Raw genomic sequence first — 22746 nt, 5'->3', positions numbered from 1 at the left:
AAAAGACACTGCTTTGGTAATGATGATGCTCAACCGTAAATGATCCACTTAGCTAAATCATGCATAAAACCCAGGTAATTAGATGTAGATGTACTCCGAGCTTAGATCATCATGTACTCCCAACCTCAAATTAAAACACACTGTTGTGGCTGCGGTCATGATGGAGGCTTTACTGCCCTTGAACATGGTGACTCATAAAACTCACATTCATTAATAATTCAGTTATGTAACAGGGGATTTTACTATACTTAGCCAGGTCAATTATTTGACTAAGCCTAATGATAGTGATACATCAGAACAAGAAATTTAATAGCAAACAATAGGAACTGCATGTTTCCAGGAATGTGAAAATCTTTACTGTAAATTTAAAGGCTCACAATGCAATGCAAAGACTTAAACCACAAACAGCGAGACAAATACAATGTAAGAAAGATACAAGTAGTTAACCATACAGTTTAAATAAGAAATCGTATAATTAAATGCAAAAATAAAACTCTGCATAGACTCCAATCTATGAATTATACACTGATTATTATTAAATCTACAAACGTTATTCATTTAAGAGCAGTGAGTGATTTTATCTTTGTCTTTTGTCGTATGATTAACATTATACACAGACAACAGCAGACATTTAAGGCTGCTGTCACTTTAGGATCTGATGCATGGATCTAATAAAGTGACATGCATCCAATTTCAGTTTACACAGTTTACTTTCACAAAATGATTGTTGTTGCAAAAAGACTGGGTACTTTGACATTTAATGTTTTTGACCATTGAAATGCAATAATTTTTAGGTGTGTGTCTAAATACAAGTATACTGCATTAAGATTTTTTGACATCAATAACTTTCAGCAAACCTGAGCTGCACAATTATATTTATATCCTGCGATATACACAACACAGCAATATCTCTATCGATCGTCTTCATTGTACAGTATATATATGTAATGTGATAGATGAAAGATATCAACCATGATTTTTGTCAGAAAAGACATTATAATAGAAAAGTGGGTTCAAAAAAATTGAATATTTTGAGATAACAACTGGTCATGAACTGAACACACAGGACGAGGTCACAAGTGCATTAGTCTCTAATCCCAGAAGCATTCATGAGATGCTGTGGGCTAGTCTTTTAAAGCGCAGTCTCACTCTCTCTGACTGTCTATGTCTACAGTTCCTCCCGAGGCGGTGATCTGAGCACAGATACATGCAGTGAGGTCAGCATGCCTGACCCATGCAGCTTGAAAAGATGTGAACTCTCTTTGGGTATAGTGTACAGCCAAAAGAACAAATACCTCAAACCTAATATGACAATGGATGCACAAAAAGCAAAATGCCCATATTTACACAGAAGCCAACTTACAACTGAGTTTTTATGTTTCAATTAGTTGAATCAACTAAGTTCACTGCACCCAGTGAAGGTGCTGTAGGGCATTTATATCAGCGCACAGAAATGAAAATGTTTCAGACATTTCCTTATAAAGCAGCAGACCAGAATCATCAGGAAGATAAGAATCAACATTTTACGCAGCAAAAAATCCTCCGAAATAACAGCCGCTCTGAGACCCAGTTTGGCTCCGTGTAAAACCTCTAAACAATTTTTAATCTCTTTTTACACTTATTCTGCCATCATTTACTCACCCTCACATGGTTTCAAACCTATATGACTTTTTCTCTATTTCGAAAAAAAAAATATATATTAAATTAAATGTATGCATTTAGCAGACGCTTTTATCAAAAGTGACTTACAGTGAATTCAGGCTATGAATTTTTACCTATCATGTGTTCCCGGTTAATCAAACCCCCAACCGTGTGCTTGCTAGCGCAATGCTCTACCAATTGAGCTTCAGGAACACTAATAAAATATAAAATCTTGTAAATCTTTGATTGCATTATTGCATTTTTTTTTTTACTATTCACAATTTACTATTCATCATTAGAGGCCATCAAGTCCAAAAACAAATCACTCGGATCCATTTTAGGCATTGCAGATCCCCATCTACTGTACATGCAGAATGACAACTGAGTTTTCACACAGTCAGCATAATGGCCTGTAGCCGAATATTGATCATGGCAGATGCCAGATGCACATCCCCAGCCTCATTCCCTGAATCCATCCAGCAGAATTCACCGCTCAACACAGCTGGACTTTGGATGAGATTAAAGCCAGCGAATGGCCCAATGGACGCAGCAGGGTTTGGGGAGGCCAGGTAAACAGCTTCGTCATGATGACAGGGGTTGCGGAGGGCAGGGCACATGAAAAGGGAAACTCTCTAGCAGGAATGGATAGTTTTGTAATAGACAGATTCATCATAGACTGGACTCGTGTCCAGAAACAAAATGCCGACGGATGGCAGAGCGTTTCTTTGGAGGCCCAATATAATATCCAGACAGTATGTAATGAAGCCAGACTTAGAAAACTGACAGGGCATTTTTATGAAATGTGTAATATGTGAATGCTAGCACAGGGCCTGCTTAGTTTAAAACTGCAACTTTAACCAAAGACACAAAGTATAAACAATAGAAAGCAACTGAGATATACATCAACACACACAGGCACATGTGCGGGAGCCAGATACACACCATCCACCCACAGATTCCCAACAGCACTCAGACAAAGTTGGAAGACCAAGTTTATATTTCCCAGTAGCCTTTGAGCAGCAGAGAAACAGAGACTAAGATATTGAGATCCAAATATGTCCCGAAGTTTCAATGACTAATGTGCAGCGCTCTGTATGAAGAAAATCATTTGGAACTCATTTAGTTGATCGAGAAATTTAAATTCTGTCAATTTCCTCACCTTCATGTTTTAGCAAACCATTATGACTGATTTACTTCTGCACCAAAGGAGATGTTGAGAAAAATGTCGGAGCTGCTTTTTTCCTTTTTCTATAATTAAACTGGATGGTGACAAGGAGCTATTAAGCTCCAAAAGGGGTAAAAAATAATAATAATAAAATAAAAAAAGCAACTAAGTCATCATAATATTACTTGTGACTTCCAGGTCTTCTGATAACTTACAATAGCTTTCGGTGAGGAACTTCGAAGTTGTTGCTTGAGAGCTATAGCCATAGTTACCAATAAATTACATTTAATGTAAAAAGACAGTTTGGACAATCTGCTGTAAATTTCTCCTTTTGTATTCCTCAGACGAAATTACGTCATTCGGGAAGTGAGAATGAGTGAATAACAGAATTTTCATTTTGGCTGGATTTGTGGTTTACTCCACTTTTTCCTAGCATAACTTGAACCACAGTTAAACAGTGATGCATCAAGCAGACCTGATCCCACTGCCCAGTCAAGGTCATATTAGCACCAAGGCCCATGACAGCCGTAATTCACAACCTCAAATATACCAGATCAGCAAACCGTTAATATGCTCCAGCAGGAGAATTGACTTTTAGACACTCAGATAATAGTCAATTTAAGGCATAAATGAGTCACTACATTCTAATATCAGCTGCAGGTAATGAATCACGGGGCACAGGGGAAGAGCAGGCATCCTCTCTCTGTGGAACTGTGGCTATAAAAGAACAGAACCAGAAGCAAATTCAAAGCTTCCCACTTCATTATTCTATATCAGGAAACTCTGAATGATTCAAATATTAATTCTGCACCTTACTCATTAGCATTACAATTTTATTGCTTCCTTTCAGAGAGGGGTGGGCTAACTTAAAATAGCCTTCCCTCTGAGTAACAAAGGTGAGTGTGGAACACCCACTGTGTGTGAGCTTAGAGAGGGGAGCGGAGAGATTCATGTTTGCTTGCTTTGGGATTGTGTTTCAGTATATGGAACAAAAAGCGTCACCTTCAGCAGATTATGTGTGTGCTGCTTCCCTATCCATAGTCTTTAATGTTTCTCATCTCCCCTTAACAATTCTGTACCACCCAAGGCCCAGTATGAATTTGTGAGAAATCAAATGTTTATCAGTTCAAGGCTCAAAAAGATTTGTAAAAATATTTTTTCTAGTTCAGTAAAGCGATTTTTTCAACTTGCCTTCTCACCATCTTCACTCTGCCCATAAAAAAGATATATATATATATATATATATATATATGTATATATATATATATATATATATATATATATATATATATATATATATATATATATATATATATATATATATATATATATATACACACACACACAACAATAATTTATCAATATTAATAATAATAATTTATTTTAGGTAATTTAAAGTAATTAAGAAATTTTCCAGTTTTGTTGGAAAACGATGACTGTTTGAAATTCCCACACAATTATCATCAGGCCGTCATATTGTTGTGCTCTTAACTATCACTCCTATTAATGACAGACCACAATGGACCGTTACCGTTTCCTGTTCTCTTTGTTTCTTTCTGCATGATTTACCTGGGCAAACAATGTACATCTAATTCCAAAGGAGAAAATCTTTAAAGCATTAAATTCTGATCGATACCAAAACAACTAATGTTCTGGGTGGATCCTTCCACTTCGTACAGAACGCTTCACTTGCTTGCTTTTCTAAGCACCGCAACCAATTTCGCACAATAGCAATGACTTTGGATCATGAAAGAATGGGCAGCGTTTCGTGGAATCATGCATTATGCAGCACTAATGCAAGTTTTATGTGGTCGGGCTGAGTACACATGAAGGCCCATGTGAGCCTCAGTCCAGTAATGTCTTCGGCTGAGATGGACAGTAAGTAAACTGATATGGTCACCCTAGCCTTCATATTCCTCATTTACTGAGCCATACTGTACAAGCAATTACATCTGCTATCCATACTGTTCAAATGCTGTACAAGTATATAAGCATGTTTGGCACAATGATACTATAAGTATCCATAGTTGGCAATGGAGCATTTATAAGCATCATAGTCTGAAGTGTTAATAAAATAAAGTAAGGATAATAAAGGAATTAGGAACAATTAGGAAACTTAGATTTAGTCAAATTATAAGAGAGTACTATATACATCCCTTGAGAAAGAAATTCACATACTGTATGGACTATTATGTAAAAACACTACAGATTTGCACCAAATCTCTCCGTGATTCCATGATGCTTCGATTGTTCCCTTAAAAGTCAAGTGCCTATGTAAGCAGCTCACTAAGTTTTGAAACAGACCTTATGTCTGGTGCATAAATAACACGGATGCATTAGACCAAATAATGCAACAATCAGCAAAAGCCCGCTGGCACTGGCAGAGAAGGACTGTGCAATATTAGACATAATAAATGAAGCCGCATAGCCATACAAAACCCAGACGAGCTGTCAACCTTGACATTTAGTGGCATTCACCATGACAAATGGCTTACACATTAAATCTTTGAGAGAGATGTGTCTAACCACACTAGTGGGGCTCTGTAGATGTTATCTATGACCGTACCATAATGCACCTGCCTTGATTTATGATAAATGTATAATTTAAATACAAATGTATACAGAAAAAGTGATGGTGCCCATTGGTATTTCATTACCACCATCCTTCGAAATATCTTATTTTATGTTCCACAGAAGAAATAAAGGCATACAGGTTTGGAATGATACATGGGTGAATAAATGATGACAGAACATTTGGGTGGACTATCCCTCAAAACTAAAACTGAAATAAATATGAATAAAACTAAATAGAGATATTTAAAAATAAACTGAAAACCATCTAAGAACTGCTGCATGCAACTGCATTCAGTATCAAATTATGTGTGTTTGTACCTTTATCCAATTTACATAATTTATAAAACAATGCAGACAGTGGGTCCAATGGCCAGTGTATAATGGCCAAACTGAATTCTGCCCTCTGAACTGAAGACAGACTTTTGAATTATACATAAAGGTTGAATGTCTCACTTTCACACGCACAAACACACACACACACACACACAAAGCTTGAGGGTAGAGCAACACTTCAGCTCTGGAAAAAAGCAGCACTCCTTTAAAGTTCATCGTACGGTAGAAAAAAACTCTCTAAAGAGATTGCGAAGTGAGAGCACTGCATGCTGGGATATAGCTGCCATGTGTCTTGGCTCAGAGCTACAGCCCACAGATATTCCTTCCTTATTCCTCTCATATTCAACCGTTCCCTCCTCAGCTCAAACCAAAAAGATTTTTCCCTCCTAAAGATGCGAGTCATTCAACCTGATGCCATCGCTCCTCCGCCAGGCCTCTGTTTACAGATCACTTCACTCTTTCACTTTCACGTGGTGTGCAGTTCCTCCTCTAGGGTGAGTTTAAATAAGTTACCCCAGTACTGAGAGGCAAGTGACTATAAAGAAACAGGGAAGTGAGTAGAGGAACAAAACAGCACTAAAACCCATTTTTAATATCGCAACAATGCCATGAGTTCTTAAAACAGGGCAGCATGACTGTTAGCCAATCATTTACCAGCTACGATTTTGATTTACGAGTATATGCTAAATGATAAAACACAACACAACACAGTTCTTAAAGGAGTTAAAGGAGGTTTCAGAAAGCTAAGACACATCAGGGTGCTGGACTATTTAACTGCAAAAAAGGGGTTTCAAAACAGTTGAAAATTCAACCACTAAAATACATGCTTTACCTTATAAATAAGTAAACATAAAAAGTATATCATAGTATCATTAACAGTATATAAATCTTTAAAATTATATATATATATATATATATATATATAAAACTTTAAGGTTTATAATATTATTAATAGCTATTAATAAAAGGCACACATAGTAAGTAAATCAACAATCTTGTTCATTACAGGGCAAAGGAAAACTGCTACATGTCACGTTTTGCACAACTTTGAATATTTATTTACACCTAGATGTAATGCAACATATGACTCTCAATATTACTGTTGTTGGATGTACTTTTAGTGAAGGTAAAATATTCTCACTGTGAGATTTCACACACTGGAGCTTGTTAATAAAACATGAGCAGAACGAATCCCTGCACAAATCCTCAACAAATCCACTCACATACAAATTGTCCTACTTAACTGAATGTGACAATTTGCACAAAAACTGTCTTATCCATTCTGTTGGTGTGTCATCATGAATAAGGTCCATTGTTTAGTTTGTTTGACTGGAGAAAAAGAAGTCATTTCAGTCACGTTTTGGCACATTTCGCACCCATTGCCTCGATATCAAGTCATGTGACTCTATAACCAAATTAACCATTTTACCGCAGTCACTTATTAAATACTAACAATCAACTGGCACACAGCACTCAGACTTTTTTTATAAAATGCCTTTAGTTTATAACATGCCCTTAGATTTATATATAGCTTACAACTCAAACAATGAACCCCATGCTGAGGGTGAGAGGAACTAAAAAAAGCTTATCTATAGTTGTGAAACCAGGAATAGGAGGAGATTTCTGGTCACTCCCTTCTCATGTAAATGACCAGATCAGTGACGAACGTGCACATACTGTACGTCTGTGACAACCTGTCAGATGGGCTCGGACTGAATTACAAGTGTTCTGAAAAACACTGGTATTAATGGACAACGGGAATGCAAAACATAATGGTAAGACTTGTATCTGGACATTTATTTTCTACTTTGTTATTTTATATTTTACATTTTATTTTATTTTTCACATTAGGTAGAGACCGACTATGCAAAACTCTTCTTTGTAAACATGCACTGAAAGGACTTTTTTTTTTTTAATTTTTTGTAAGTGTCCCATGCTACTAATGCTGTGTTTGCTGTTCAACATTGAAGAAAATGGTCTTGGTCTACTCAAAATCTAATTAACCCACCAACACCTGTCTTCCAACAGGCACCGACCAAGTTGCCCCCCCTCTGCGGCTGCTAATCGTAGGGCAGAAGCGGACAGGAAAGAGCTCAGTGGGCAACACAATCCTGTGTAAGGAAGCATTTAATACATGGGGTGGAGCAGACAGTGCAGTAGCACATGGAGAATCTGAGGGCCGACAACTGATGGTTGTGGATGCCTGTGGATGGGGCACGAATGAGAACCTGGTCCATAAACAGGAGAAACTAGAGATATTTAACGCCTTGTCACTATGTGAGCCCGGACCCCACATTCTGCTCCTGGTCATTCCCTTACTGCACTTTAGCCACTCTGAGAAAGCGGCCCTACAAAAGCGCATGGAGATCCTCACAGAGGGTGTGTGGCGCCACACCATGGTCGTGTTCACGCTTGGGGACCGTCTGCGTGACTGCAGCATACAGGACCACATCCAGACAACCGGGAAGGATCTCCAGTGGCTAATGGAGAAGTGCAGGTATAGGTGCCACGTTCTTAACAACAAGACACCCCAGGACAGACAGCAGGTCTCTGGTTTATTGGATCGTGCGGAAGACATGCTGATGGAGAACGGGGGATGGCACTTTTCTCTTCACATGTACAGCAGACTGGAGGAGGAATGGAGCCGAAGAGAGATGGAAATGAAAGAAAAGATACTAGAGAGACATGATGGAGCAGGGAAAACCAGCCGAGGACTGGCTGTGATTTCTTATCGCAATCAAAAAGGTGGTCTGCGTCTGAACGATACTCTAATGAAATTAGTTTACCACGGATAACCTGCTGCCAAACCAAGTTATACAGCACCGTTTCGGCATGAACTCAAAGTGAACTTCTGAACTGTAAATGTGTTCATCAACAAAGATTTTAGGTTAAAATATATCGGAGTCTTCCTTCCTGCAACTGCTCAGCATTTGTCTCATTTTGTCTCTCATTTCACTTTAAATGTGTCCATTTCACCAACAACTACTTTCTGATTTCATTTTTTTTTTTCCAGTTTCATTTTAAGTGGTCCTGCGGTGTGACAAAAGATTAGATATTAGATATTTTAATTTATGAATATTTAATATTTAATATGTTCCTAAAAATAATCTAATTGATTACATTGATATTTGTTATACAGTTGCTCATCTTCGTTGATGTTAATAATTTTTTTTATAATAAGAAAAAACTGTTCATTGTTAGTTCATATTAGCTTAATTCCATTAAATAATATTAACAGATACAACTATTGATTTTAATAATGTACAAGCAAATATTAAAATGAACATTATCTAAGATTAATAAATGCATTAGAAACATTTTTCATTGTTAGTTCATGTTAGCTAATGCAATTGTAATAATGTTAAATGGAACCTACTATAAAGTGTTATCAATTATTTCATATCAGCTACCCACATTTTCACACAAACATTGTTATTTAAAACTTAATGTGAGCCTATATTTATATAACAACTCATTGTGGTTAAATAATAAATAAAATAAAAATATCATAAGATGTAGGTTAAGAGTTATGTAATATAGACATTTATTGGAGAGGGCAAATTTCAAAGATACTTTACAACATCTTGCATAATGATGAAGGCTAGATTACAAAACAGTGCAATACAGGGCAATCATTGAAGACAAAGGACTCTTATTCTTCCCAAAAAATTTTAGGACTATTGTAAATAAAATGTAAATGTCTTGTTATAACCCTTCCCATTCATTTTACTTCTCCATTCATATTTTATTTGAATTTAAGCTTTTTTGCTTGCATTCTACAGGACAGTATTAAGAGACAGAGAAGAGACGGGGAACTGACTGGAATATGATGAAGGCCAGAAACATCTGATTGTCTTCATGAGCACAATTGCTCACACGCGTTGTGAGGACGTGGTCGTCATGATTTATTCATTTGATTAATTCAATTTACCACCTGATGCCTCTTATCTGATACCTGCTACTCTCTGTTCATGCACTCATATCTCTCACCTTTACCCCTCTTCGACAACACTTCTTCACATTATCATATCCAAAATCTCCCCACCCCTCATGTACTAATACTCTTTAAAGTGACTGATGGCAATGTCATCACAGCGCTGAGCCCCGAACACTCGCTTTAATTGATATGCAATTTGCACGTCCTCTAAATCTGAGGAGGTGAGTGCCTTTAATGTGCTACTCGGAATGAGGCATTACATTTAAAAGATCAAAGCCAGAGAGCGAGTGAAACATCAGAGGCCCTAGTCTCAAAGTGAAATTCTCTCTCGTCGTCACACGGTGTCAAACATTATCCCGTTACGGTTGGGTAAACAAGCCTGAGTGCAATGATGAGAGAAACATTGAAAGCATCGAGCTAAAGTCACTGCTTGTATCGACCGCACAAGCACCCGCCCGCCACAGATTCTACCAGTCACCCTCATTTCCATATGCTATAAGCTGCTAATTTACGTGTGCGAATGTAATGCTCTTGCTGGCAAGCATGTTGTACTGCATGGGGACAGTGGAGTGACATGCTAGCAGGGAAGAGTATCTGTGGATGGACTGTCTTCATTTCAGGGCCTTCTTACAGACACTCTGCCCATAAACCAGGTGATCTACTGACCCCTTTTCCACCAAAAGTTTAGGGGTCAGCCTTTTTATTTATTTTTTTACTACTTTTATTGAGCAAGGTCACTTAAAAATGTTCAAAAGTAACAGTAAAAACTTTTATAATGTTACAGTTGTTAAAATTGATAAGAAATATTGATTGAGCATCAAATCAGCATATTATACAGATATTATACAGAACCATGTGACCCTGAAGACTGGCATAATGGCTGCTGAAAATTAATGCTTGCCATGACAGGTACAAATTACATTTTAAAATATTATATAACTGTATTGTTTTAAACTGAGACTTTAAAGATGCATTTAAAAATTACTCACTGAAAAAGTACTCTTAAAAAACTACCTGGCCTCCCAGAAAGTCCCTTAAAGGAAAGCAAACAGAATGTACATGATGTACATAAGGAGGAATGGGTAATGGCCGTACAGAGAAGTCCCATGGATTTTAGATCATATAGCACAAGAGAAGTGAGGATGCAGAGAAAGAATCGATAAATCAGAGAGCAAAAATAAAGAATACGGACACACGATGTTAAAGTGACCCGGTGAAATAAAACTGGACTTTAAAAGATTCTTTCTGAGTTAAAGCTGATATTTGCAAATTTTATGTAAAATATCATCATTTCTGTAATTTGCATGCACCCGAGTGCAAATCATCAATCTTTTTTTTTTTCATTTTCCCTGAAAAGAAAGTCTGTAAATTTTGTTAGCATGCATTATAGATTACTTTACTGCACACAGATTAGTTTAAAAAAATAATAGACATGGACAACACTTCAAAAATCCTGTTTGTTGAAATCTAAAAATCCCTGAAACAAGATACATTTACATTTAATTAAATCTTAAACTGAAATGTCTTACTGCAACTGGCAGATTTTTTTTTTCACTTGATATAAGCAAAATGTAAGTTAAAAATAATCTGCCAGTGCTCTAAAACACATAACATTTGTATGAAGTATACATTATCTAAAAACAACTAAATATTTACATATCGTACATAGATGCAGTGTTGCTGCTTAAGTACATTTACGTTTAAAGAGATTTTAAAACGGTGATTAAAAACTCATTAAAAAGGGCTTAGGCTACGTATACACTAATCCAGATATATTTGAAAACGGATTTTTCATCTAAAAACACTCCGCGTCCACACTATCATTTTCAAAAGTTTTCCAAAAGTTGCTCATCCACACTGAAATGTATGAAAACACTTACATCCCCCTACTGCGCATGAGTAAAGCTTCAACCTGCGTCATTTTTGCTAGGCGTTTATTTACTATCGGGTACTTTGAAACTTTGCGGCAATGTTGAGGAAAGGTACACAGTTTTTTAAATGGACCAACAGTGAAGTGGAGTTGCTGCTGCGAGTAACACAGGAGTATAAAGTACAAACTGTACATTCATTTTTAACAAGGCTGTCAAAACGGAGAGCATCCAAAACAACTGCTGTACAATATCGTCCACCATCTTGGCTAAATTGGTCATATGACTGCATCACATGACAGCCATTCTCGTCAAAGCTTTTTTTTTTTTCAGCACACTCAAAAAAACATAGATTCTGCTTTTAAGCTCATCCAAAAAATCTATAGCACTTCCAGCTTGAAAGATCAACAAGTAAATCACCACGCAATGTCCAATGTCAAATATCTTCTTCTTTCCTTCTTAAAGACTGCCATATACAGAGAGACACACAGTGAGCGCAATGGAAGTCAAGGCCTGTGCTTAAATCTCTGTGGATAATAAAGCTTAATATAATCCGAACGTCTACAAGTCTGCGGTCACCCCATTCTCTCATTTGTGTGGTCAGGCTTACCGTTGGATAAGTGTAAGGATGAAAAATGGCCAGATCTGATGAGCTGGAGTCAGTAAGGAACCAGCAGGCGAGCTTATTATCAGAGCCCATTGCATCCACAGCTCAATCACCGAACATACTGTCTCTCTTTACTTTGTCTTCCCTCACTCTCTGTCTCTGTCAGTGACTGAAGGATGTCTGTTTCCACGGAAACTCTTTCAGTCAATTAGGTGTGCAAATATTGCAGAAAGGACAGAACATTCTGAAAAATGTGGTGGGAACAGAAGCAAGAATCAAAGAGTCGAACGTGATCTGTTCCGCTAGCAGGGGGCGCTGCTTTCTGTGTGGCCTGGTTACCATTGAGGTTAATGGTCACAAGCCAGTGTAGCAAAAACTATAAAGCTATACAAACAACAGCAGGTGACTGATAAGGTTATTAAGTGTTAGGTGGCGTAATAAATAATAGGCTGTAATTTGTTTGGTTGTGTGCGCAACAGTGCAGCCGTGCTGAACCTCTCAGCTTGGTATAAGACCCTGCAACTATACACTAAACAAACAGCTTCTGTCTATCATTTGTTTTTCCACAAAATAAGCCTTCAAGGAGATTACCCAAGATGCTTACTAAGCCGACGGTGGGGTTTTTGTGTGTGTGCACAGGCGGATAAATACACACAAACTGCACGGTCAGCAATCGTGAAGATAAGTCTCATTTTGACATATTAAGAGCCTGAGGTATTGAGCCAACCTTAGGTACCCTACCACACAGTAATGATATGCTTTAAAAACATGCTTTCATATCTGTCATATTTCCAGGGCAGGAAAAAAAGACATCAAGTCACCATGAGAGGCAGCTTGCCAGCTAGGTCTGTGAAAAAAAAACTCAACAGTTTCCTAACATTTCCTGTGCTTCTCTCATTGCTTTACAGAGGCATTCTAGGCTTCATTGTGTGTGTGTGTGAGATTGTTGTACTATAAAGATGAATTTAACAGCTGTAGGTGAGACTGCGGCCTTATGGTGTTAGCGCAAACTTGATCCAACTAAATAATCATCTAATAACTGGCTCTAAATTAACACAGAGCCCAGCTGTTTGTCCTGAAAAGAGTAAGGACCAATTGTCTGTCCTCTCTTTACCTCTTTATCCATCTGTTTGTTCCCTCCCTACCTATGCCAGGTCATCTCCACCAATGAACCAACTAGGCTAACTAACAAACTAACTAGCTATGAGATACTAACACTAGTATCACTGTCTTATTATTTTAACATTATTTGCAATCATATACACAAACAACATCCATTTATGTTAAATAATTCAGCTCATTTAAAAAGTCAATTTAAAGGATTCTCCAAAGCAAAAAAAAAAAAATTCACATTAAATAAATGCCATCAAAACATTTTCATGGCAACCAAAAAAAGTTTTTGTTTAAACATTAAATGTAGTTATGCTGGGCATGATGGTATTCCTTCAAGTACACTGGAGAACCATGTAAATATGGAAGCATATGGGTAGCATTATTCAATTTGCGATGTAATATGCAAAATGACAATGCAATATGTAAAATGGCAATGCATTTCTGTATTTGCATTTACATTTTCCAATACATTTGTGCAACGTGCAATGCCATTTTACATATTGCATTGTCATTTTGCATATTACATCCCAAATTGAATAATGCTACCCATATGCTTCCATATGTAAACTCCAGGGTGTGGAATGAGATAAAGAATATAATAAGTACCATGGTGTATATCAAAGTACAATACTATCAATAGACATCACAGCAGTACTATGGCACCATATTCTTTTGAAGGAACCGATAAGGTCACTAAACTATGTCTACAGAGACAATGAACCTATAAATAGATAAGATTACAAAAAGCTATGAAATTCCATATAATGTATAAAAAGTGTAATTTATGACAGGATGCTCCATAAAACATAAATATCTGGGACATATATATATATATATATATATATATATATATATATATATATATATATATATATATATAAGTTGTTTATAATGTAGGATTCACACGGACATTTGTAAGCTCAGTTTATATGTGACACAGCAGGTGTTCCCATCCCGGCTGCTGACTGACAGATGCTGATGGGCCAATTAAAAGGCATGACAGCATAGCTCTGACTCCCTTATCCAAATGCTAATATCCCACAAGCCTCTGGATTAACACACGAAATCTCAGCCAGCTGCTGTCATCTGCCGATTAGAGGTAGAAGAAGAGAATAACACACACATGCAAACACACTTGTGTATTTCCGGGCTGCTTCCCAATATGCATGCTATTTATCGTAAACAAAATGCAAGATTAGACTTAATGTGTGTCCTGAGTCATAGTATGTTGAATACATAAGTGCTTTTGGGAAAAATATTGATCACAATCCATTATTATTTTCTGGTGAACATCTTGACCAGTTAGACCAGCACTGAACCTACAAATCAAAACCGTACTGCCTGTACCAGCATGGAAATTCTGGTTTAAGCTGCTTTTTCAGGGTTTAACAGCTTCTCTCTGTACAAAACCGTTTAGTGTAGGTGTTTTAAGAGACTCAAACATCAAAGGGAAGAATATAACACAGCTTAGCAAACATAGCTTAGGTCTTAAGGAACAGATGTGGCCCAAACAGCACTACTGAGTCACACACCTCCCCCAAGCACACCCACCACACACACACACACACACACTCAAGAGCGAGAGGGAGCCGTAATCTCTCCGATAAGATGCAGACGACCCTGCCAATTTATTAGGCAAGTGCCTCAGGCAAGCAACACCATGCAGCGCTAACCTACTGACCCATATAGCAGCTCTCTCCACACTTAGTCAACACATCTTACACAGACAGAGAGACATCACGCTGTCATACAGACACATTAAGGCTGCACTGAAATCAAATCAATATTCAGATTTAATTGAAAAAAAAAAATCACTTTTATTATCATGATTGTTCATTCATTTGTTCAATCAATAGTTTTATTTTATTACACATTGTTTTTTATTATAAAAGGTAGCTTTAATTTTTTTTATTAAATTATAATTATAGAAAATAAAATTTTATACATAATTTGTGTTTGTATATATATATATATATATATATATATATATATATATATTACATTATAAATAAATTATTGAGAGGCAAAAAGCACATTTTGTGATAAAACAAATCATGCATCCCTCAGACACACTATCGAACATGTACACACACACACATGCAGAAATAATAAAAGTAACAAACGGGGACTGATCACACATGATTCTTTACCATCCTAATCATTCAGGGCTTCCTTAGACCATTTAATCAGCTCGTAGTTTCAAACAATCCCACCAATTATTCAGCTATCAAAATATTTAGCTTTGCACATATTCAAAAGACACGTCCCAGCACTCCCAGCACATTGCTGCGTGTTAATACATGGTCAAGCAGATTCAAGGGGACAACGGGACACTGCGTACACCACAACAGTCGGCCTTTGTGTCTTTCCTTGTTGTTTCCGATCTCAGACTGATGGTAATTATCTATGTAGCGCTTGCTCTACATTCGTCACGTCCTCTCCGTCTCTCTTTCTCTCTCTCAGATGCTGAGACCAATAAGAGAGCATTCTGCTGGAGTGGGAATGTGGATCAGACACTATTGTGTGATGAATCATAGCCGGAGCTAATGGTGTTTTAATCCATGACAATTCAGGGCACAGTGACAGCAGCCTTCTGCCAGACACAGAGCAAATGAGAGAGAGACAGAGAGAGAAAGCACAGAAAGCTCTCCACCATCTCTCAATTATATCTACTCTGTGTTACACATTCACAATGGGGTGGCACATGTCAATTTACCGCTCATTTATTGGTTGGACGCTGGCAATTAGTGCAAGTTTATATACAGTCAAACAGCTCAGTCTGTTTATATTCCTCATTACTGATAACATAAAGACACTGGATTAATTCTACTTATATTTAAATTCAATTTTCAGTTTTATTTCTGTTCGCTACTTCGATTCCTATAGAACATTTTCAATATAATACAGAAATTCAGGCACACAAACATACGGACAACAACAACAAGACACAAATTATTGGTAAAATAAGTCAATCTACATGTTTAAATCAACAAAATATAGTGTAGACTGCAAGCAACAATGTGCAGTCAACTACACAGTCCTCACAAGACTGAAGATCTCAACAGAAAAGTTTCTTATAGTTAATCACCACTATTAAAATGTTAATGCTAAATCAAAAATGTAGGGAAAAGAATTCTAGATAAGCTAATGGTCATGTCACATACTGTTGTGGGACTAGTCGCCCATCCTGACCCATTCCAAGCATGTGTGCCCAGTGTGTGCAGTGATGAGGCTTGTTCAGAGTCTGACTGCTACTTTTCATTTGCAGTGTGATTAATCTTAGCGGTGGTGATAAACACTATTTCATTGCCGTGCGGATAACTTCTCTGGGCTAAAAATATAGCCCAGCAACGCAAGACTGGTTTGTGGTCCAGGGTCACATTCTCACTCATATGGGAGTAACAAATGTGGTGTCTCGAAAACTAGTGAGCTGCCTACTAAATATTGTTAGCTGTTTAAGTAGGCAATTCAGTAGGATATGTGACTTTACATATTGACTTCACTTTAATTTTGTTTAGGTTTGTTGATAATAATAAATGCAGTTTATAATGAATGCTATAAAAATGTAAGATTGTTTCAAATTTAAATGTTTATTTTAGGTTCTTTTTCACCATATACTCAGGTGTGACATATTTACCAGAAAAATAAATAAATATATTTTTTTAAACCCGGAATGCAGCTCACTAGGTTATGAGACACTGTACTTGATCTGCCCAGAAACTGCTTGGTAGGCAGCTTACATTCTTTTGAGAAACCATATCTCTGTAAATTGAAATAAATTCATAAATGTCAACTTTAAACATGCTGTACAAGTGGGCAGCTTAAAAGATTTAAAAAAGTTTTTTTTTTTTTTTGTTTTTTTTTTTTTATTATGTTCTAAAATTATGTCTAAGGAGGCAGCTCACTGGGTATTGACCTGGTCTCTCCATTTATCTTGTGTTTACATCATCTCTTTCTATCTCACAGTCACTTACCCTGGACACTTTAAACTCATAAGTATCTATTCCAAGACACGGAGGAGTCTGATTAAGTCAGACAGCTCAGAGTGTTTGTTTGTAATGAAATTAGCTTGCTATAGACTGTGCAGATGTGTAATAAGACAGTGATGGGTGCATGCTTGCATATATATTAAAATTAAGCCTGAGGTTCAGACTGTGCTGCACATATCTAAAAATGTCTCAGCTTACATTTTTCCAACCTCATCTTTCTTACTGCATTCATTACTCATGTTTCTCTCACTCACCATCACTCTCAGTCTCTTGCATTCTACAAGGAAAGGTGCTTAACAGCCTCCTGCACGTGACTTAAAACATGCAAAACACCTAAAACGTGTATATAAACCCACAATCCTCAGAGCAAATCTTAACACAACTTTGGAAACCACAAGCTTCCAAATGAGCGATCCAGTCCAAAGATGGCTTCTCCAAACACCTCTTGAGATTCACAGAACTCTCTCTCGCAAGCATTACACATTGCTTTGCTCATTTCATACAATTTTCCAGCAAATAAAGACATGCTTACTAGAAGCTTTGAAAAGATTTCAAATGGTCTTAGGACCACTTACTGAGTTGCTCTTTCCATCTGAAAAGGAGAAAGAGGGCTCTTTTAACTTCAGACGAGGGGGCTTTGTGAGTGTCCCACTCTGCTCTCTGTCCCGATATGGAAACACACCAGGGAGGAGAAGACTCCGTAGAGCGACACCGAGACCAAAGCAATCTAATCCATATAAACAGGGCTGAAATGACACTGATAGGATTCTGCTTATGGGTTTACTGGGTTGCTTATTAAATTAATACTCTGAAGTCATGTACAATTACAAGTTTTATAAAGGAATATCATACTTTTATTCTTTAAACACAGACAGTTTAATCAACACAGTGAAATGTCTATACAGGGATTGAGTTGTTTCAGTGATTAAAAAAGTCAGTTCCCAAATAATAACTGGGATTTTTGTGATTAATATTTTTAATACGTTTGATTATTTATTAAACAATGGGGACTTTTATCATACAGCTGTTGCTGCTTTAAAGAAAAAGCTAATTACTCAATGCTGTGCAATAATGAGCTTTTATTATGGTAAAAAAATTAACATTTGTATCATAATTTGCTCATCCTCAGGTCCTTCCCATCATACATTACTTAATTTCTTCGTAAAAAAAAAATGCTATTCATAAAAATAAATTAAATCAGTATTTTATTTTATTTTTTACATACAGAAGGTCAATAGGGTCCAATTTCACCTGGGCAAAAAATATCTTCAAAATATCTTTTGTGTTGTCATACAGGTTTGGAATGGCATGAAGCATAGTAAGCTAAAAAATAAAAATCATCCACAGGTATAGATGTTTGTAGATGGAGTTTCTTTCATATGGGGAAGTCGTGGCCTAATGAGGGTTGGACTCCCAATCGTAGGGTTGTGGGTTCTAGTCTCGGGCTGGACGGAATTGTGGGTGGGGGGAGTGCATGAACGGTTCTCTCTCCACCTTCAATACCTCGACTTAGGCAAGGCATCGAACCTCCAACTGCTCCCCGGGCGCCGCAGCATAAATGGCTGCCCACTGCTCTGGGTGTGTGCTCACAGTGTGTGTGTGTGTGTGTGTGTGTGTGTTCACTGCTCTGTGTATGTGCGCATTTCGGATGGGTTAAATGCAGAGCACAAATTCTGAGTATGGGTCACCATACTTGGCTGAATGTCACTTCACTTTCACTTTCACTTTCATATAGAAACAGCTAAATCTACCAAATGACTCTGAATCTCTGTTCTGTTGAGGTTGTGCTATTAAATAAAGCTCAAATGGTTACATGCCTCTGGCTTTAAAATGCTGTTTCATTCAAAACCCTCTGGCTTATACACACACAGTGTCTGCCTGACAGGAGCGGATTAGAAAAAAAGTGTTTCCAAAACATGCTGATGATGGATGAAGGAGTGTTTCAAGTCTCAGCGTCTAGCCTTGTGAATGACGTGATGGCTCTGAGTGTTTGAAACTAATGCATAATCACTTGCACAAAACACACATGCTGACGCATAAAATATGCAGCCAAAAACGCACCACCTGAGGGACATTGTAAGAGAAGAACCAGAATTAATCTCTTTACATTGTGGTCTTGACTGGACAAGATGGAAGACAAGATGCAATAGTCAGGGTCTCTTGCTGGCTAACTACACCTGTATGTTGAAATACCAACAATGCATGGCTTCATCTCAAGCAAGGTTTCCACAGAACACAGTGTTGTTGTAGCGTGGCATAATAAGGTCAGGTTTTTGATTGCCAGGGCAAAAGAAGTAATCTGCCTAAAGAGTACTTTTGGTTTGTTGGTCTTCTAGCCTGGTCAAGCTGGTATGTTGGCTGATTTTTAAAGGGTTTTTGGCACTTTCTAGCTGGTCGGGATTGGAGACCAGCAGTCCACCCAGCTAAACACCAGCTTGGCCAGACTGGGAGATTGGCTACACCAGAGGCATCTAATCAAGCCTCCTGAAGGATCACTGTACTGCAGAGTTTAGCTCAAATCCTAATTAAACACACCTGAAGCAGCTAATCAAGGTCTTCAGGATTACTACAAACTTCCAAGAAAGTGTGTTGGCCAGTTTGGAGCTAAACTGCAGGGACATTAATGTTCCAGGAACAAGAATAGACATCCCTTAAGCTGTGTCCAAATTCAGCGTAATGGCAGATGAAGCGAGCGGTAGCGAAATCGGAGAGGAGGATGCTTTTTCGATGTAAGTTTCTTAAAAACTGGCTTTTCAAAAATATTTTTTTTTTCAGTGGTTGTCTAGTTAGGCATTTTGTTTTAAAACATAAATAAAAATAGGATATAATGGCTTACCTGGATATGACTGTCTTGTAGTCTGATATAAAAAAACTCTCAGACAACGAGCAAAGAACGTATTTAATTTATTTAATTGCTTTATTTCTTCCAAAATAATTAAAATGAGGAGAATAAATCTTTGTTTGTCCATTTTCCCGCTTCTTGCTTAGCGCTGTCACGGTTGCTAGGCGATAGGGTATGAGCAACGGGTAAGGGAGGGAACTGAAAGAAGGGTAGGCTGTCCAAATTCACAAACACCGACTTCCGGGTTTTGCGGTCATCGGAGGACCCCTCCTCCTTCAACCAGGTAGGAAGGATCCTAAGGAGGATCACAGCCTTAGTCTAGAGCGGGAAGGCCAATATCGGTCCTGGAGAGCCACATTTCTAGAGTTTGAAAATCAGCATGACCAGGCTGAAGACCAGTTGAAGACCAGCTTGACCAGGCTTGGAGACCAAACAAGCTTAGATTGTTTAAAGATATTTTTTTAGCAAGGTAAATGTAATGCAATTTTTAAGTAGAACAACACCATGAGCTTATACCCCTGGACCAATTTAGGATTAATGCCTTGCTCGAGGGTAAAATGATGATGGAATTGAACAATCAAACTTAAGGTTTCTGAGCCGTAACAACTACACCACACAACCCAATTCAAGCGAGTTTTAAAAATTCTCCAAACTCTATTTCTAGCACGATCTTTAAGTATCAAAGGATCATTTACGTATAAATCTAGAGAAAGTGTATACTTACGATCTAGGCCATTGATGTAGCGCATGGTGATTTCACAGTGGCCCCACACTGCACTGACAATGGGGTACAGCTTTTTGCCCTTAAGACCTCTGAAGGCCACTCCAAGGTACTGTCCATCCACTATGAAGCTCAACGTGCCCTCATCCATGTCCAGCACTACTATCAAGGCATCTGGCAGCACAAAGGCCTCCTCTGGCTCCAGAAAGCTTGGGTATGTGGGTGCAGAAGAGGCTGGTCGGTTCTTACTGTTATGGTAGAGCTTGTTTCGTCCCAGGTCCCAGCCCCAGGACTCACTATCACTTCCAACTAAAGAAGTGTAACCCACTGAGTGCAAAGGGGCATCTGGTGTGGCCACACCCACCACCGCATGTGTGCCCCGTTGCCTAACAGGCCAATTGATCCTCCAAACATGGAGTCCTCGCGTGTATCCCACCCGTCCACGAATGCCATCAGTACTCTGGGCAACAGGATGCCGATGGAAGGTGAGTTTGTCGTCATCCTTGATGAAGATATTAAGCGAGCGGTCATCCGGGTTCCAGGCATGTCGAAGCTGCTGCTCATACGGAGCAGGGGGCATGTCCAGTAGTAAGTCCAGCCGGGCTGGCTTGAAGAAATCTGGACCTCTAAGTTCCCTCCTCAGGGGCCTGTAGGATGGCTCCCCACGTACATCCACAGACTTGATGCTCCCTGAGATCTTCTGGCCCATGGCTTGGCTGGTTGGACAGGGGTAGAGAGGAGGAAAGGGGTGGTGCAATAGAGGGGCTGGTCTACCGGGGTCCGCTGTTACCTCATCAAAGCACCAAAACGACAGCCTGAGGCCCCCAAACTAACATCAGCGTCTGGCAGTGGCGATAGTGCCAGCCTTACTGGAACCCTAGGAAAAAACACATAAAAATATGTCATCAGAACAGCAATATTTAGACAGATCATAGAGTGCCTCTAGAATTACTAAGTGTGAATCTCAATGGTATTAAGGATAAAAAGGATAAAGGAAATAAAGGAAGAACATAAACAAGAAGAAAATAAGATGAGCAGAAAGAGAGGGTCATTGCCAACCACAGCATGACAGCATGTGAGAATCTGCCATGGGAAAGGATGCAATAATGAATGCTGCAGGTGAGAACGAGACACCGTCTGTATGACATACAGAAACACTGAACACGCATATATTCACACATGACAAGACATCACCTCTAGCTCAAAAACAGCCCAGCTTATGTCAAAACAGAGCAATACAGACCGACACATATTGCATTAAAAAAAATCTTATATAAACGGTATTCATTCAAAAGAGCTATAGCCACTTCAAACAAACATTTTTAACTTATGACATTTGAATAAGGCAATAAAACCATTGGTTGCCATAAGTAAATAAATAAATGGAAAAATAACTTGAAGAAAACTGAGCCATGCTTGTTTATGCAAAACCTTCTGCCACAATGTTAAGGTGTGGGTGACAGTTGCTAGGGTCTTTTGGGTGGTTTCTAAGGTGTTGCATGGAGTCAAAAATTCCCATGATATTCTCATCTCTAAATATGGCTTGGGAGTTCAATGTCTCCACTAATGTAAAATTATTTAGATTGTTCGTCTGATTGCCTAAAAAGGTAATTATCAGTCTCAGATAATTGAAATGCAAATTTTCAGACATCATTACTGTCTGCAACACAAATGGCACGGGATGAGTTACATGCATAATTTGTCCTTAATACTACCTCAATGACCCAAAGTAAGATTATCAGCAACAGAAAAAAAATGGAAGCCTAAATACAGCATTATTTATTTCTAGGTTCCTGTGAGTAAGTGTGAGAGAAGGAAAAAGAGAGAGAACAAAGGAGAGAGATTCAGTTCGCATCAACCTCAATGTCACAAAAATACCTACACATTAAAAGCTCATTTTAGAGTGTGCCAGAAATGCAATACTGATATATGAAATGCTAGCAGGAACTTCCTGCT

The 22746-nt window shown here is 38.1% G+C and overlaps 2 protein-coding genes across 5 annotated transcripts in view; one reads left to right on the top strand and one right to left on the bottom strand.

Moving 5' to 3' along the window:
• LOC113120391 (SPRY domain-containing SOCS box protein 4-like) overlaps positions 1-22746 on the bottom strand; it is a 53745-nt gene that overhangs the window by 5460 nt on the left and 25539 nt on the right. For all 4 annotated transcript variants that reach the window (XM_026290218.1, XM_026290223.1, XM_026290220.1 and 1 more), the window contains exon 2: positions 20794-21667. In XM_026290218.1, coding sequence (XP_026146003.1) covers positions 20794-21499 — 706 coding nt within the window. In that variant the 5' untranslated portion in view covers positions 21500-21667. The remainder of the gene's footprint in view (positions 1-20793; positions 21668-22746) is intronic.
• Positions 6689-8843, top strand: LOC113120430 (GTPase IMAP family member 4-like). The gene is made up of 2 exons (XM_026290235.1): positions 6689-7488; positions 7742-8843. The coding sequence occupies exons 1-2, from the start codon at positions 7461-7463 to the stop codon at positions 8506-8508; spliced, it is 795 nt and encodes a 264-aa protein (XP_026146020.1). The 5' UTR covers positions 6689-7460; the 3' UTR covers positions 8509-8843.

Source organism: Carassius auratus, chromosome 2 (assembly GCF_003368295.1).
Source record: "Carassius auratus strain Wakin chromosome 2, ASM336829v1, whole genome shotgun sequence".
Lineage (NCBI taxonomy): Eukaryota > Metazoa > Chordata > Actinopteri > Cypriniformes > Cyprinidae > Carassius > Carassius auratus.
The sequence above is the reverse complement of the archived record's forward strand: the minus strand, read 5'-3'. Positions and strand labels throughout refer to the sequence as shown.